The sequence below is a fragment of the Harpegnathos saltator genome, unplaced genomic scaffold (assembly GCF_003227715.2).
Source record: "Harpegnathos saltator strain DR-91 unplaced genomic scaffold, Hsal_v8.6 scaffold8, whole genome shotgun sequence".
Classification (NCBI taxonomy): Eukaryota; Metazoa; Arthropoda; class Insecta; order Hymenoptera; family Formicidae; genus Harpegnathos; species Harpegnathos saltator.
In genome coordinates, this window is record NW_020230648.1 from 1,281,832 (window position 1) to 1,295,908 (window position 14,077).

Consider the following 14,077-nt stretch of genomic DNA (forward strand, 5'->3'; position numbering starts at 1 on the left):
GAGGGAAATGAAGAAAACTAATTGGTTTATTCTCTTATGTGTTATGTATTATGTGTTATGCAAAAGCCTGTGCTCTTGCTCTTAAGCCCGTGTCACACTATGGATCGAAGATCAAGGATTGCGGATTGAAGATTAGATTTCGACAAATCAACGAACTTCGGTCTTGATTTGCTTTATTCCGATTGGTCAAATTTCAATCTTCAATCCGCAATCCTTGATCTTCAATCCGTAGTGTGACACGGGCTTTACGCTTTTCCGAACGCCGCAACTTTCGATGAATTACCAATTACCAAGTGTTTTCAATTGATCCAACGTCTAAAGTCTCTCACAGATGACGAGTCATATGACTTAGCGACGTGTGTCACACCACACCTAAGTCTTCGCTTGTTCGTTCGAACGACTATGCGAACGTCTCGATATTCCACATCAATACAAGCCTGAAACTCGATTATCTCCAAGATGGGTAACAGATCGAGCCTTCTTTTGCGCGAAGAAGAGATAGCGCAAATTCAAGATGCTACCGGTTGTGAGTATCCATATTGTGTTTGAAATAATCTTTGTACTCCGTGGCAATAGTGACGGCCCGTGCAAATGCCAATTTCCAACAAGACGAACCTAATGTTACTTTCTCGAATTATTGTTATAGTTACACCGAATCAAATAGAACGACTGTATAGTCGTTTCACCAGCTTGGACCGGGGAGACTGTGGAACACTTAGTCGAGAAGATTTTCTCAGAATTCCAGAATTGGCGATAAATCCGCTTGGTGAGAGAATAGTGAATGCTTTCTTTGAGGAAAGTGGGAATGATCGAGTCAATTTCTTGCAGTTTATGCAGGTTTTGGCTCATTTCAGACCCATCAAAAAGAATAGTCCCAATCGATTAAACTCTAGACAACAGAAATTGAAATGTAAGTATATACAAAGTAACATGATATGACAGTTAAAATAGTAAATTTTATATTCTATTTGGCTCTTTGTTATTTTTGTATATTAAACATTAGCTGTTAATTATTTTTTTACAGTTGCATTTAAAATGTATGACTTGGATAATGATGACCTAATATCAAAAGATGAATTGCTTGCTATATTACACATGATGGTTGGTGCTAACATTAGGTAAAAATTATATTTTGTTGCTATAGCTAATGTATCTATAATTGTACAACTTATTTTGTTATTTACATGGATGTAATATGTATGAAGTTTTATATTATAAAAATATTTAATATAAATTTTACTATATTACAGTGAAGAACAGTTAACTAGTATAGCTGAACGGACTATAGTTGAGGCTGATGAAAATGGTGATGGCATGATATCATTTGAGGAATTTTGTAAAGCTCTAGAACGCACTGATGTAGAGCAAAAGATGTCCATAAGGTTTCTTAGTTAAATTATATATATATATATAATTATTGCTTTATGTAGTGTATAACAATTTAAATAAGCAACAATTTAAATAACAAACTTCTGTAAATTCTTATCCCAACAGGGTTTTGCAATATATATTTATGTAAATAATCCTTATATACTGAAAGATTTGTGTGAATAAGATTGTAAAAGATAGAACACAAGGTGTATGATACAATATTCACAATTATAGAATGTACATATATAATTATATTTGGGATATTAGTAAATGAAAATATATCTAATTCTCTTTAACCAAGAAAGGAACAGTGTTGATTTATTATGATTCCAGTATTTCTATATTACATTTCAGTCATATAATTTTAACCAATTATTTCTGTTAACCAATATAAAATAAACATTGGAAATGAATATATCGTATCAGTCTGTATGTGTATACATATATACACATATAAAAAGTTTAAAAATAAATTAATAACATCAATTTGAAAAAAAATGTTATGTTTTTATTTTGTTTTGATTATTATGTTCGCATCAGGAAGAAAATTTGCTCGCATTCGAAACGTTAATATTTTTAATTTTATTAAAGGTCGACTTTTTTGTATCAACATGGTGTAATGCTATGGAGTATAGTTATCGAGTTTACAGATGGAATCACTGCAATAACATTATATAATGTACAGACATTATACATAATATTGTAATTCGCGACAACATGTGACAACGTACAATATCGGTACATTAACACCTGTCAGCAGCAGTTGAATCTTCAAGAACATCATATGTTCTGTCCAATTAATCTATGTTGACTCTCATCCAATGATTATCAGATGATCGCGCTCTACGCTGAGAAGGACGAGAGGAAATCAGTAACTATTTTTTTCAGTTTTGCGTCTGATGCTTCACTGATTACATTCTCTTTTGCGATAACGGCAAGAAGGTCTTGTTGAGTAGACCTAAAAGAGAAGTAGAACATTTATAAAAATACATATTTATGTCATCTAACTGTGTGTACATATATCAAATACCTAATGTGTGCGAGGAATTCTTTTTCGAAACCTGTGATTTTCGTGGGGTCCATCTTATCAAGATAGCCACGTACACCACAGTATATAACAGCTACCTGTTCCTCAATAGCCATGGGTACTAAACATAAAAATATGGAAAAATGTGTAAATTAATTTTGTTATTTATCTGGAGCTATGTCAAGATTGTTAACGTTAAAATTGTGCCAATTTTACCATATTGTCCTTGTTTAAGAAGTTCCGTCAATCTCACACCACGATTCAACAACTGTTGCGTCGCGGCATCCAAGTCCGAACCGAACTGTGCAAAAGCCGCTACTTCACGATACTGAGCCAATTCCAGCTTCATAGAACCAGCAACCTATGCACGATTGCGGAATTAAAATATAATAATACTATACAACAAATTTCATTATAAAATCTTGAATGTGTGCATATTACATAATTTGCATATATATATACATACTTGTTTCATAGCCTTGGTTTGAGCAGCAGATCCGACACGAGATACAGATAAACCTACGTTAATAGCAGGTCGAATACCCTTGTAGAACAACTCAGTTTCCAAGAAGATTTGGCCATCAGTGATAGAAATGACATTAGTGGGAATATAAGCGGACACATCACCGGCTTGCGTTTCAATGACAGGCAAAGCAGTCAGGGAGCCACCTCCCAAATTTTCGTTCATTTTGGCCGCTCTCTCAAGCAAACGGGAGTGGAGGTAAAATACATCACCAGGGTAGGCCTCACGACCTGGTGGTCTTCTAAGTAGCAAAGACATCTGCCGATAGGCGACGGCTTGTTTCGATAAATCATCGTAAATGATCAAAGCATGCTTTCCATTGTCCCTGTGAAATAATATTCGAGGGTGTTGATATAAATATTGACTATAATACATCTATTATTAAATCATTATTATATAAAAAACAATAGTTTATTTTATTTAGTTATTCAAATTTCAATTTTTTCTTCATAATCATTAATATGAAAATAGAAATTTTTATGTGATACACATCATTTTAGCAACTTCAAACACCCACCTGAAGAATTCTCCCATGGCACATCCAGAATATGGAGCCAAGTATTGAAGTGGGGCTGCATCAGAAGCAGTGGCAGATACAATGATAGTATAATTAATAGCACCACTGTCCGTCAAACGTTTCACGATTTGCGCAACAGTAGATCTCTTCTGGCCAATAGCAACATAAATGCAGTACAGCTTCTTCTTCTCTTCTCCAGCCTCATTGAAACGTTTTTGGTTGATGATCGTATCAATGGCAAGGGCAGTTTTTCCAGTCTGTCGATCTCCAATGATTAACTCACGTTGACCACGGCCAATAGGCACCAAGGAATCTACAGCTTTAATTCCAGTTTGCATAGGCTCTCGTACTGATACTCTGTCCAAAGAATTGTCACAAATAAGAAATGTCACTAGCAAAGACTAGGAAATATTATGAATTATTACTATAAATTACCTGGGGATAATGCCTGGAGCTTTAGTTCCAATACGGAATCTCAATTTATTGTTCAGAGATCCCTTGCCATCGATGGGATTACCCAAAGCATCAACAACACGACCCAATAATTCTTCACCAACAGGGACGTCAACAATAGCACCCGTACGTTTGACAATATCACCCTCCTTAATATGTCTGTCATTACCAAATACAACAACACCAACATTGTCAGGTTCCAAGTTCAATGCCATACCCTTCAGACCTGAGCTAAATTCCACCATCTCATCTGCCTGAATATTCTTTAGCCCGTATACACGTGCAATACCATCTCCAATGCTGAGTACTCTGCCAGTCTCTTCAAGATTGGCCTGAAAATTAAAAAATTTTTTATAAGATTCCTAAAAATAATCCTTTTTCTCTCTTTTAAATATATCACAATAATTTATATAAAAATATTAAATTATAAAAATATAATATAAATATAAAAATAACATAAAAACGAAAGTATGCAAGTAAAGATTATGACATTCAATATTAGTTAACCAAATATCAAGTAATATACCGATCAATCCACATCATAAGTAAAACAAGGTAAGTGTCGGTTCACCTTTGGCGCTGACCCAAGGATACGTTCTTCCAGAATAGCAGAAATTTCTGCAGAACGACGGCTGCAGGATACATGATATTTGCGAGAAGCTACGACACTTGCAGGCCAGCTAACCTGCAGTATAAAAGAAATATATAATGTCTGTCGAATGTTTTGCCGAAACTCTTATTACATAACTTGCTAGCTAACACACTTTATGTAATACACCATATAAATATTCGTAGCTCGCGCAATATACGTTTTCTCACTGATTTGTCAATTTATAAATAGAAATGGTCACTGTACTCGTACTTCTAGTTTGACTTTGCGAATGAGAATGATAAGCGGTTACAACGAAGAATAGTGCGGTACTGGCAAAGTGGAAAATGTCGGCATGTTCTACCAGGCGGTGATACCTCACACAGCGTGTTTAATAAAGGAAATATGAAAGATCTTTTTATTACCTGGGCCGTTGTGTTAGGCAAATGCCTGACTAAGGACGAGGCCAAACGTAAGGACAAAAGCGCCATTTTTAATGTGTTAAAAGTCCGCCGACCGGACTAACGAATTCACGAGCAGGAGAAAGTCGGTTCACTCGAATCAGAGACCAGTGAGGAGCAGAAGAACGTCCACTCTGGTACCCGTCACCCTCCTTCCTCCTTGCCGCGCTGTCACTCATGCGCAGGATATCAGTGGCCATCGATCTGTTCGCGTAATCTCGAACCCAGCGTCACGCGCTATATTTCTATTCGTTATTTGATATTCCCTTATTACAAATTTAAATATTGTATATCGTAAGTACAAGAACCGTCATCTCCTATATATGTTTCGCGATATTAATTACTACATACATCTCATAATATTACAAAACGAATAATTTGAAAAGACAGGCTACCTGTTCATGCGTATTACGTGTCGTTGTGGAATAGAGCGCCAAATTCGAATGTGACATACATGTGATAAATTTACATAATAACAAATTTTTACGTTGATTTTAAAATGCGAAGAAATGATTGCGATTATCAAGGGCACTTAAATATTAAAAATATAAAATATTCTACACGTTTCTTTTCACGATCGCAACATAATAGATATTTCTTCTATTCGTATCTCCAAGTTTAATCTTCAATGTGCATTATACGTATATATATATATATATATATATGTATGTATGTATGTATGTATGTATATATGTATATATCCCTCAACTGATCGTGCACACGATAGCACCTGTTAGTTTAATTAATAGGTAACAAGTATATAGAAATCGACATTTATTATCGTCAACCTTCGTGCGCTGTCGAAATGGTTAGTGGCGTTAGTGATTGGGCGGAATGTAGAAGTGTCATTGCACCGGCGCCAAGCTTGGTTATTTCGTCTCGCTAATTCGTCGTATCGATTATCTTCGTTTACCATATATAACAGATCGTTTTCACTTAAAAACAAACGAACAATAAGAGCAAAGATTATACATGGAGAAAACTTTGAAATGTAAAATAGTGTTAGTGTTTGCCGTAATCTTAAAAATATCCGTGTTTCGTTTGTAGAAGATAAAACACTCCACCCTTACCTGCCCTTACCCTAATTGTTCATGTTTCTAAACAACCCTATTCTAAAAAACAAATATTCTCATGATTGTGACTGACAAATGAATCATTTGCACTGTTTGTTTTTGTAGATATTTGTGTACACATATGTTATAATAAAATTTATATATATATTTGCATATAAATATATAATTTTGATGTGTAATTTCAGTGTATGGAGAACTATTTATTTGTGAAATTTATTTACCAAATGTCAAAGAATAGCCCAATATCAAAGAAATAAAATAGAATGGACTCTGCTACAGAGCTGGAACATATAGACAAGTTAATGAAAGAAGCAGAATGCTTAAAGATTCGTTTGGAGGATGAACGACAGAAATTAAATGATATCACCCGTAAGCATTTTATTCTTTTAATAAGTTACATATTTTTTACTAGTTTTACAAATTGCTTAATCTTTTATTAGGAAATTAATAATAAAGACATATTATATTTATATTATCTTTTATAAAGATGTAAATATCTTTATCTTTTAGATTTATAAGAATATCTCAATAATAATAATATCAAGTTAATAATTTTATATTTCTTTGAATAGAATAATGTAATTTCAAGTTCGAAAGAATACTTTAAAATAACGCTGTTATATAAGTATTCATGGAAAGTAATATTTTATATTTTGTTTTAGTTGCCAGTGTAGCTGATAGACTTGAAATAATTAATTGTATAAATGTAAAACCTAGACGTATTTTGAAAGGACATCAAGCCAAAGTTTTATGCTCTGACTGGTCTCCTGACAAACGCCATATTGTTTCTTCTTCACAGGTAAGTGAACTTTCTTTCTATATATTCTATTCTTTCTATATATTCTATAAGTATACTTTCTTTTTATATTAATTTATTTTATTTTACATAATAAACAATATCTTATACTTAGGATGGAAAAATGATTATATGGGATGCTTTCACTACAAATAAGGAACACGCTGTTTGTATGTCAACTAGATGGGTGATGGCATGTGCTTATGGCCCTAGTGGTACTTTAGTAGCATGTGGGTATGTATATTTATATAGACAAATATTAAATTTGTTATGAATTGTGATGAATTGGTAGTTTATACTCATTTTTCTGTAATGTTGCAGTGGATTGGATAACAAAGTTACTGTATATCCACTAAGTTTGGAGGATGATGTTTCAGCTCATAAGAAAACTGTTGGCACTCATACATCATATATGTCTTGTTGTGCATTTCCTAATAGCGACCAGCAAATTTTAACAGGTAGTGGAGACAGCACATGTGGCTTATGGGATGTGGAAAGTGGGCAATTATTGCAAAGTTTCCAAGGCCACTCCAGCGATGTCATGTCTATTGATTTAGCACCCAGTGAAACCGGAAACACATTTGTGTCAGGTGGTTGTGATAAAATGGTTTTAATCTGGGATATGCGCAGTGGCCAATGTGTGCAAAGCTTTGAGGGACATCAATCTGATGTTAACTCAGTATGTATACAATAATCATATATCATTTTTATATCTTCCTATTAACAAACAAAAGTTGACATAAGCTATATTATTAATTGATTCCTATTACAGTCTTTATTAAGGATAACTTAATATGATGTTATATTTGAAATACAGGTGAGATTTCATCCAGGAGGTGACGCAGTAGCGACAGGATCGGACGATGCTACTTGCCGTTTGTTCGATTTACGTGCAGACAGAGAAGTTGCAGTGTATGCAAAAGAAAGTATAATATTCGGAGTAAACGCGGTCGATCTCAGTATAAGCGGGCGTTTGCTTTTCGCCGGATACAACGATTACGCGGTGAACGTGTGGGACACTCTGAAGTGTCAACGAGTGGCATTGTTGTACGGGCACGAAAATCGTGTCTCCTGTCTAAGAGTTTCACCGGATGGCACTGCTCTCTCTACTGGTAGCTGGGACTCGACTTTACGAGTTTGGGCTTAGCTTTACAATTACTACTATTTGCTTTAAACACATAAAGATACATCTCTTGCTAAACAGCACAGTTAAAGTCTTTCATTATTTTTTATATTTATTTATTTAGTCTCGCCTTCTTGACTACTTTTTTATATTTATTTATATCCACATATTGCCATTATACCAAGTATATATATATGATATATCAAATTGAAATTGTTGCCCATTCAATAGGAAGTATGCTAAGTCATATATGAAATGTAATCAGTAACAAACCACTGACTATGGTAATAATTATTACTATAATTAATGATGTTATATTAGGCTGGCCCTAATTTGCAGAAACAATTTTAGCGGAAATATATCTCTTAGTGCAAGTAAAAATATGTATGTGAGAAAAAATAAAAATTTCATAAATCCCAATCTTGTCAAAAATACTTTGTTTTGTATACAATAATTTAATTTGAAGATTATCACAATTTGCATGTGACATAAATTTACTAACTAGAGCAAACTTGCTGTATATATATGATGTGGATGCTGTATATATACAGCATCCACATCAGCTGGCCATCTATGTGTCGTTGTGGTAAATTCCTCGTAGCGACATACACATGATACATGAGAAGTGCCGCGAACCTGACTTAGCACTTTGCGGCTACTTCCGTACAATTGTTATTACAAAAAAACTTTCCTATAAATTCAATATTCCTAAGACATCATATTTGTATACTGCAGCTACGCACGGAGGATAAACATGCCTCAATATATAAGTATGTATTCGATCATTATAATATCTAACCTAGAAATATGCTATCAAATTTTCTCTATAAATAAAAAAAAGTAGAAAAAATATAACTTGAATTTTTTTTCTGTAACATAATATAAAATATTCACTTACTGCAGAAGAATGGTAATTTTTAAAATTATTTCAGGAAATATAAATTGAATTACATACATATCTATTGAATTACATATACACACACACACACATACACATATACTGCTTAGTTCAGATGATCTAAATTTAACATAAACTTAAATTAATCTATTCAACACTATTTATAATTTATTATTCGCAAATTTTTGTATTATATTCATATGTTTCAGTTAAAGTTAAATGGGGCAAAGAACTCTTTTCTAATGTAGAAGTAAATACAGAAGAGGAACCAATGTTATTCAAAGCGCAACTTTTTGCATTGACCGGTGTTCAACCTGAGAGACAAAAAGTTATGCTGAAAGGAATGACATTAAAGGATGATGATTGGGGCAATTTAAAACTGAAAGATGTAATGATATATAAATGTATCCTAGCTTTATCTGACCTAGTTTCTGTTGTAGAAAATTAAGAATAATCTGTAATACTGCTTATTGAAACAGGGTGTCACAGTACTTATGATGGGTTCTAAAGAAGAAGATGTACCTATAGAGCCAACAGAAAAGCCATTATTCTTGGAGGATATGAACGAAGCTGAATTAGCCACAGCTTTGGATCTACCAGCTGGTTTACTCAATTTGGGAAATACGTGCTACCTAAACGCGACGGTGCAATGTTTAAAGACTGTACCCGAGTTGCGAGAATCTTTAAAGGCTTTCCCAGGTGGTTGGGCAGCAGCTGCGACTTTATCGTTACCCGCGCAAAGTATAACTGCAGCATTAAGAGATTTGTATGATAATATGGATAGAGGAACGTCTAGAGCTCCTCTTGTTCTCGTTCAAATGTTGCATTTAGCTTTTCCGAGATTCGCAGAAAAAACCGAACAAGGCGTATTTCAGCAGCAAGATGCTAATGAATGTTGGACAGAATTGATCAGGATGATACAACAGAAGTTGCCTGCAAAGGTTGCTAGATATACATTACAAATAGAAATTAATTTTATATATATTTACTTAAGCATTTAATGCGAAAGTATTGGTTATTACTGAAAATATTGTATTTGTATAACAGAACAATCCAGATGTATCTGAAAATGATACTGAAGCTGCCAAGCCACAGTCGTTCATTGAGCAGTATTTTGGTGGTATATTTGATTTTGAATTGAAATGTATTGAATCTGAAGATGAGCCAGCAACTACTGGAAAAGAAGAATTTCTGCAGTTGAGTTGTTTTATTTCAACTGATGTCAAGCATATGTATTTCGGACTTAGGAACAAAATGCAAGAACAAATTACGAAGATGTCTCCGACACTCGGAAGAAATGCTGTTTATACAAAAACGGTAATTTTTTTAAATTGAATATACAATATAATTTCCAATATCTGTATATAGATTTAATACAAGAATTTATTATTTCTTTCGGAATAGAAAGTCATTATATATATATCGTTTTCAGTCAAAAATTAGCAGGCTACCAGCATATTTAACTATACAATTCGTACGATTTTATTACAAAGAAAAAGAAGCAATTAATGCGAAAATTTTAAAAGATGTCAAGTTTCCCCTGGAATTCGATGCTTTTGAATTATGCAGTCCTGAGCTTCAAAACAAACTTACTCCGATGCGTGAAAAATTCAAAGAATATGAAGATTCCATGATGGAAGAATCTTGTAACGTGAAAGATAAGAAGGATAAAGAGGACAACACAAAGAAAAAAATGAAACAGGAACCATTCTGGTTTAAGAACGGTAACAAAATACAGGATGTGACTTGACATTTGCTTGCATTTTACAAGTTCAATCTACTAAATTATATATATTTATTCACGATTGCAGATCTGGGTTCGAACAACAGTGGTTATTACGAATTGCAAGCAGTTTTGACGCACAGAGGACGTTCCAGCAGCAGCGGTCATTATGTCGCTTGGGTTCGGCAAAAAGGAGACACATGGATGAAATGCGACGACGACGTTGTCACGGCTGTTACCAGTGAAGAGGTTTTGAAACTCAGCGGAGGCGGCGATTGGCATTGCGCATATGTTCTTCTGTACGGTCCGAGAATTTTAGAAGTACCCGATACGGAGAACAGCGAGGCTTAACTGTCATGATCAATTTAAAACGGTGAAAAAAAATACGCTAGACAAGAAATCGCTTGCGTTACTAGCTCTATACAAATACCCATTTGTTTTTATATTGACCGATAAAACGGTGTCATTAAAGCATCGTTACTGTGCGACTATATCATCTCATGGGCAGGCAATATTTGTAATTTGAATAATATCTTTAGCACACGAACGAACAACTTTGTTTAGAGTTTAGCCGTGTCTACGAGCACTGTATATATTACAATACCGTGTTGAATTGTGATATATACAGCTTACATATGGATGCCTGTGCGATAATTTACGAAGCTAATCTCTAAGCTAAACTCAAAAGATTCCTGCAAAAAGCTCGATATCAGATAGAGATATTAATCTCCCTTACATAGTTATTAAGAGCAATGTAATTTTCAACATTATAATTGAAGACAATATTTATTACGAGATATCTGTTATCAAACTTAAATCTAAGAGTCATATGAGGTTCTTTGATATGATATTTGTTTCGAACAAAACACGCTCTAAGTGCTATGTGGGTGCGCCACATGAGCACATATGCTAGTCCACAATGCCTTCGTCTAGCAAAAAATTGATACCAACATAAGAAGATCCTGTCCATGATAGTAAAATAACCATGAATCTAGAGACATTTTAATTAAATCCTACTATCAACCAGAAGATGACTATACGAAGACTGACACATATATTTAAAAAATGTCGCTTTGCAAAGAGAAAGCATAATGCAACATTACACATATAGTATATTACCTAAATTATATTATAAGACCATTTTGTTAACATGAGTTTTATCTTATTGAGAAAAATATCAGGTTTGATATATACAGCTACACATCTTTATATTTAAAATGCAACTATATATATAATTAAAAAGAATTACAACCTGCAAGATATAGAATTCCTAAAGATAAATTTTTATTATGACAAATGTATAATAAAATTATTACTACATTACTAAAAAAAATATCAAAAGCTTATATTGTGCTTATAGAATCTTCTTTATACACCAGGAAACTAGTACCTGAAGTACACAATGACTTTTTTGTCTGGCACCTGTTATTACTAAATTATTAGTTGTTATTGCAAAAGCAGAAAGTAGTTTTAAAAAATACATATATCAGGATTATTTAGAATTTATCTCATAAAAATTCACTATATTTATATAGAATAGTTTCATATAATTACCAATTGGTTAAATGGTCAATTTATTTTATATATTTTAGGGAAGAAATATAAGAAATAAAGTTTAAATGCAAATAATTGTAATCACTATTTATTATCAAAAACTATCAAAAACTTTGTAGAATTTAATATTTAAAATTATGATAAAATTTTATAAATTACTCTTTCTCTCCATGACTGTTTACACTCACGTTTTATTCTATACATGATTTCCATTGAAGTATTTGACTTCTTGGAAAGTATTATACTGATCTTATTATTTTAAATGTTTCTGAAAATCATATTTATGAAACTTCCCTGATAGTACATGTTTTCCGGGGACGTCCTGAGGATGAAGAAATATCCCCAGAACATCCTTAAGATGTACTCTGGACATCTGTACTATTAGGGTTAGCGTGCTATGATTTTTGTCATTGACACATTACTAAGTTTTCCAGAAAAACAATTCATAAAAGTGCTAAAACTGACAAATATATACACAGAATAGAGGAGCTAGTTCGTTTCTGCTGATAAATTCACAAACAAACCACAGTGAGCACAGTGAGGATGTGTGATATGCAGTAACAGTAAGTTGTGGAAGTGGATGCAGTAACAATTGAGAATCAGGTCCTTCAGAAATTCATTTTTCAAGCTGCTTCTACTATATATCTTCTTCAAAACATAGTGATGTATATGATCTATCTATGCATTCATTTATGATAAATTCATATTGCATTACTTTCCATTCATATAGTGACCAAACTTCTTTTGCTTGTATAATCAATGATGAAAAGGTCTTGCATTGATTCGAATATTATTACAATTTTGTACAGTGTCACAAACCTATCATTGTTAATAATTTTAGGAAGACTTTGGTTTTTGAGCTTTTTTCCGACGTAGACGACCATCCGGATACCTCATCGCTGCTCGCATATTCAGATCATTCCAAATTCTTTGAACCGATCCAAGTGAAATGTTCAACTTGTTGAATATTTCTCGAACAGAAAGATTGTTATCGTTAAGAATTAGTTCTTTAACACGCTTCAAATTCCTGTCTGTTTTTATTGTAGTCGGTCGTCCTGATCGCTTAGCGTTCTCGGTAGAATTAATACCATTTTTAAACTTCGAAAACCATGTATAAACCTGCATCCTGCTCATTGCACATTCTCCAAAAGCTTCTCTCAGCATTTCGTGAGTCTTCGAAACATCCTCTCCGATTTGGAAGCATAATTTAACACAGACTCATTGTTCTCTCAAATCGGAACCAACGACTGGATTCATAATATCACACATATTTTCGTTCAATGACATCTTTCTCAACATAAATTTGTTCATTTTAGATGAACTTTCTGTACCATTCGCACTAGTGCATGACGGATGCATTTCAATTCAATTCAATAAATGGCTCTGAGCAAAATAGGGTACTGCTCCAACGCCACTCTCACGGTGTAGATAGATTAAATTCTGTAAGGCTATTTTCCAGCAGAGGTAAAAGAAAACAGGGACAACGCATACGCAGTCCCAACGATAAAAAAATATGCGTAGTTACAGGAACTGCCATGGAGCGGTTCCTGTACATCCAACCGCCACGGAGGCGAACAAAAACTATGACGGATGCATTTTATTTCGAACAGTATAGAAAAGATTGTTCATATTCTACTGCCTGAAATAGGCCTTGAGCAAGTATGAACAGGATTACCATCACCCGCGAAATTTGAATTTGAAACTTGTGGATAACCTAAAACTAAAGTGATCTTAAATATTAACAAAGAATCACAAATTTATTACAGTATATAAATAATTTTCTCCTCATAGTTAAGTTGTAATGTTTAGCTTTGAAAAAAACGCGTAACGATAACGATATTTTTAACACGTTCATTGCCAAACTGAAAATTTGAATTTCTTATGGTGACCAAAGTTATTTTTTCTTTTATTTAGTTCTTATTGTGCTCAAAATAAGTTAGTATATTATCTATATACTTTTATTATTATG

At 33.5% G+C, this 14,077-nt stretch overlaps 4 protein-coding genes across 5 annotated transcripts; 3 read left to right on the forward strand and 1 right to left on the reverse strand.

Annotated features, from left to right (window-relative positions):
• The first annotated feature begins 205 nt into the window (after positions 1-205).
• On the forward strand, positions 206-1,675 carry elm (calcineurin like EF-hand protein 1 elm). Its single transcript, XM_011138540.3, has 4 exons — positions 206-526; positions 647-910; positions 1,025-1,118; positions 1,251-1,675. Exons 1-4 carry the CDS (start codon positions 460-462, stop codon positions 1,393-1,395), a joined length of 570 nt encoding a protein of 189 aa, XP_011136842.1. The 5' UTR covers positions 206-459; the 3' UTR covers positions 1,396-1,675.
• Positions 1,676-1,933: 258 nt separating this feature from the next.
• Positions 1,934-5,114, reverse strand: blw (ATP synthase subunit alpha blw, mitochondrial). Its single transcript, XM_011138541.3, has 8 exons — positions 4,906-5,114; positions 4,463-4,576; positions 3,874-4,223; positions 3,439-3,795; positions 2,865-3,246; positions 2,615-2,759; positions 2,402-2,519; positions 1,934-2,329 (listed from the first exon to the last, which is right to left on the reverse strand). The coding sequence occupies exons 1-8, from the start codon at positions 4,969-4,971 to the stop codon at positions 2,215-2,217; spliced, it is 1,647 nt and encodes a 548-aa protein (XP_011136843.1). The 5' UTR covers positions 4,972-5,114; the 3' UTR covers positions 1,934-2,214.
• A 519-nt stretch (positions 5,115-5,633) lies between these two features.
• On the forward strand, positions 5,634-7,957 carry Gbeta5 (guanine nucleotide-binding protein subunit beta-5). 2 transcript variants are annotated; one of them, XM_011138543.3, is made up of 6 exons: positions 5,634-5,749; positions 6,200-6,383; positions 6,677-6,813; positions 6,926-7,044; positions 7,132-7,489; positions 7,628-7,957. In XM_011138543.3, exons 2-6 carry the CDS (start codon positions 6,278-6,280, stop codon positions 7,955-7,957), a joined length of 1,050 nt encoding a protein of 349 aa, XP_011136845.1. In that variant the 5' UTR covers positions 5,634-5,749; positions 6,200-6,277. The 2 variants fall into 2 exon arrangements, with proteins under 2 accessions (XP_011136845.1, XP_011136844.1); XM_011138542.3 differs by lacking the exon at positions 5,634-5,749 and adding an exon at positions 5,766-5,942.
• Positions 7,958-8,493: 536 nt separating this feature from the next.
• On the forward strand, positions 8,494-11,349 carry Usp14 (ubiquitin specific protease 14). Its single transcript, XM_011138547.3, has 6 exons — positions 8,494-8,703; positions 9,041-9,219; positions 9,311-9,772; positions 9,879-10,148; positions 10,264-10,555; positions 10,643-11,349. Exons 1-6 carry the CDS (start codon positions 8,688-8,690, stop codon positions 10,903-10,905), a joined length of 1,482 nt encoding a protein of 493 aa, XP_011136849.1. The 5' UTR covers positions 8,494-8,687; the 3' UTR covers positions 10,906-11,349.
• The last annotated feature ends 2,728 nt before the right edge of the window (positions 11,350-14,077 follow it).

Bases quoted from the DNA above. Each gene is read 5' to 3' on its own strand.
- Gbeta5 (XM_011138543.3), top strand. From the start codon at position 6,278: ATGGACTCTGCTACAGAGCTGGAACATATAGACAAGTTAATGAAAGAA. The intron at 6,384-6,676 runs GTAAGCATTTTA...ATTTTGTTTTAG, and splicing joins GAAATTAAATGATATCACCC to TTGCCAGTGTAGCTGATAGA. The intron at 7,045-7,131 runs GTATGTATATTT...GTAATGTTGCAG, and splicing joins GGTACTTTAGTAGCATGTGG to TGGATTGGATAACAAAGTTA.
- Usp14 (XM_011138547.3), top strand. The intron at 9,220-9,310 runs GTAATGATATAT...TTATTGAAACAG, and splicing joins GCAATTTAAAACTGAAAGAT to GGTGTCACAGTACTTATGAT. The intron at 9,773-9,878 runs GTTGCTAGATAT...TTTGTATAACAG, and splicing joins AACAGAAGTTGCCTGCAAAG to AACAATCCAGATGTATCTGA.
- elm (XM_011138540.3), top strand. From the start codon at position 460: ATGGGTAACAGATCGAGCCTTCTTTTGCGCGAAGAAGAGATAGCGCAA. The intron at 527-646 runs GTGAGTATCCAT...TTATTGTTATAG, and splicing joins AATTCAAGATGCTACCGGTT to TTACACCGAATCAAATAGAA. The intron at 911-1,024 runs GTAAGTATATAC...ATTTTTTTACAG, and splicing joins TAGACAACAGAAATTGAAAT to TTGCATTTAAAATGTATGAC.
- blw (XM_011138541.3), bottom strand. From the start codon at position 4,971: ATGGCGCTTTTGTCCTTACGTTTGGCCTCGTCCTTAGTCAGGCATTTG. The intron at 2,760-2,864 runs GTATGTATATAT...AATCGTGCATAG, and splicing joins AAACCAAGGCTATGAAACAA to GTTGCTGGTTCTATGAAGCT. The intron at 2,520-2,614 runs GTAAAATTGGCA...TTTTATGTTTAG, and splicing joins TCTTAAACAAGGACAATATG to TACCCATGGCTATTGAGGAA.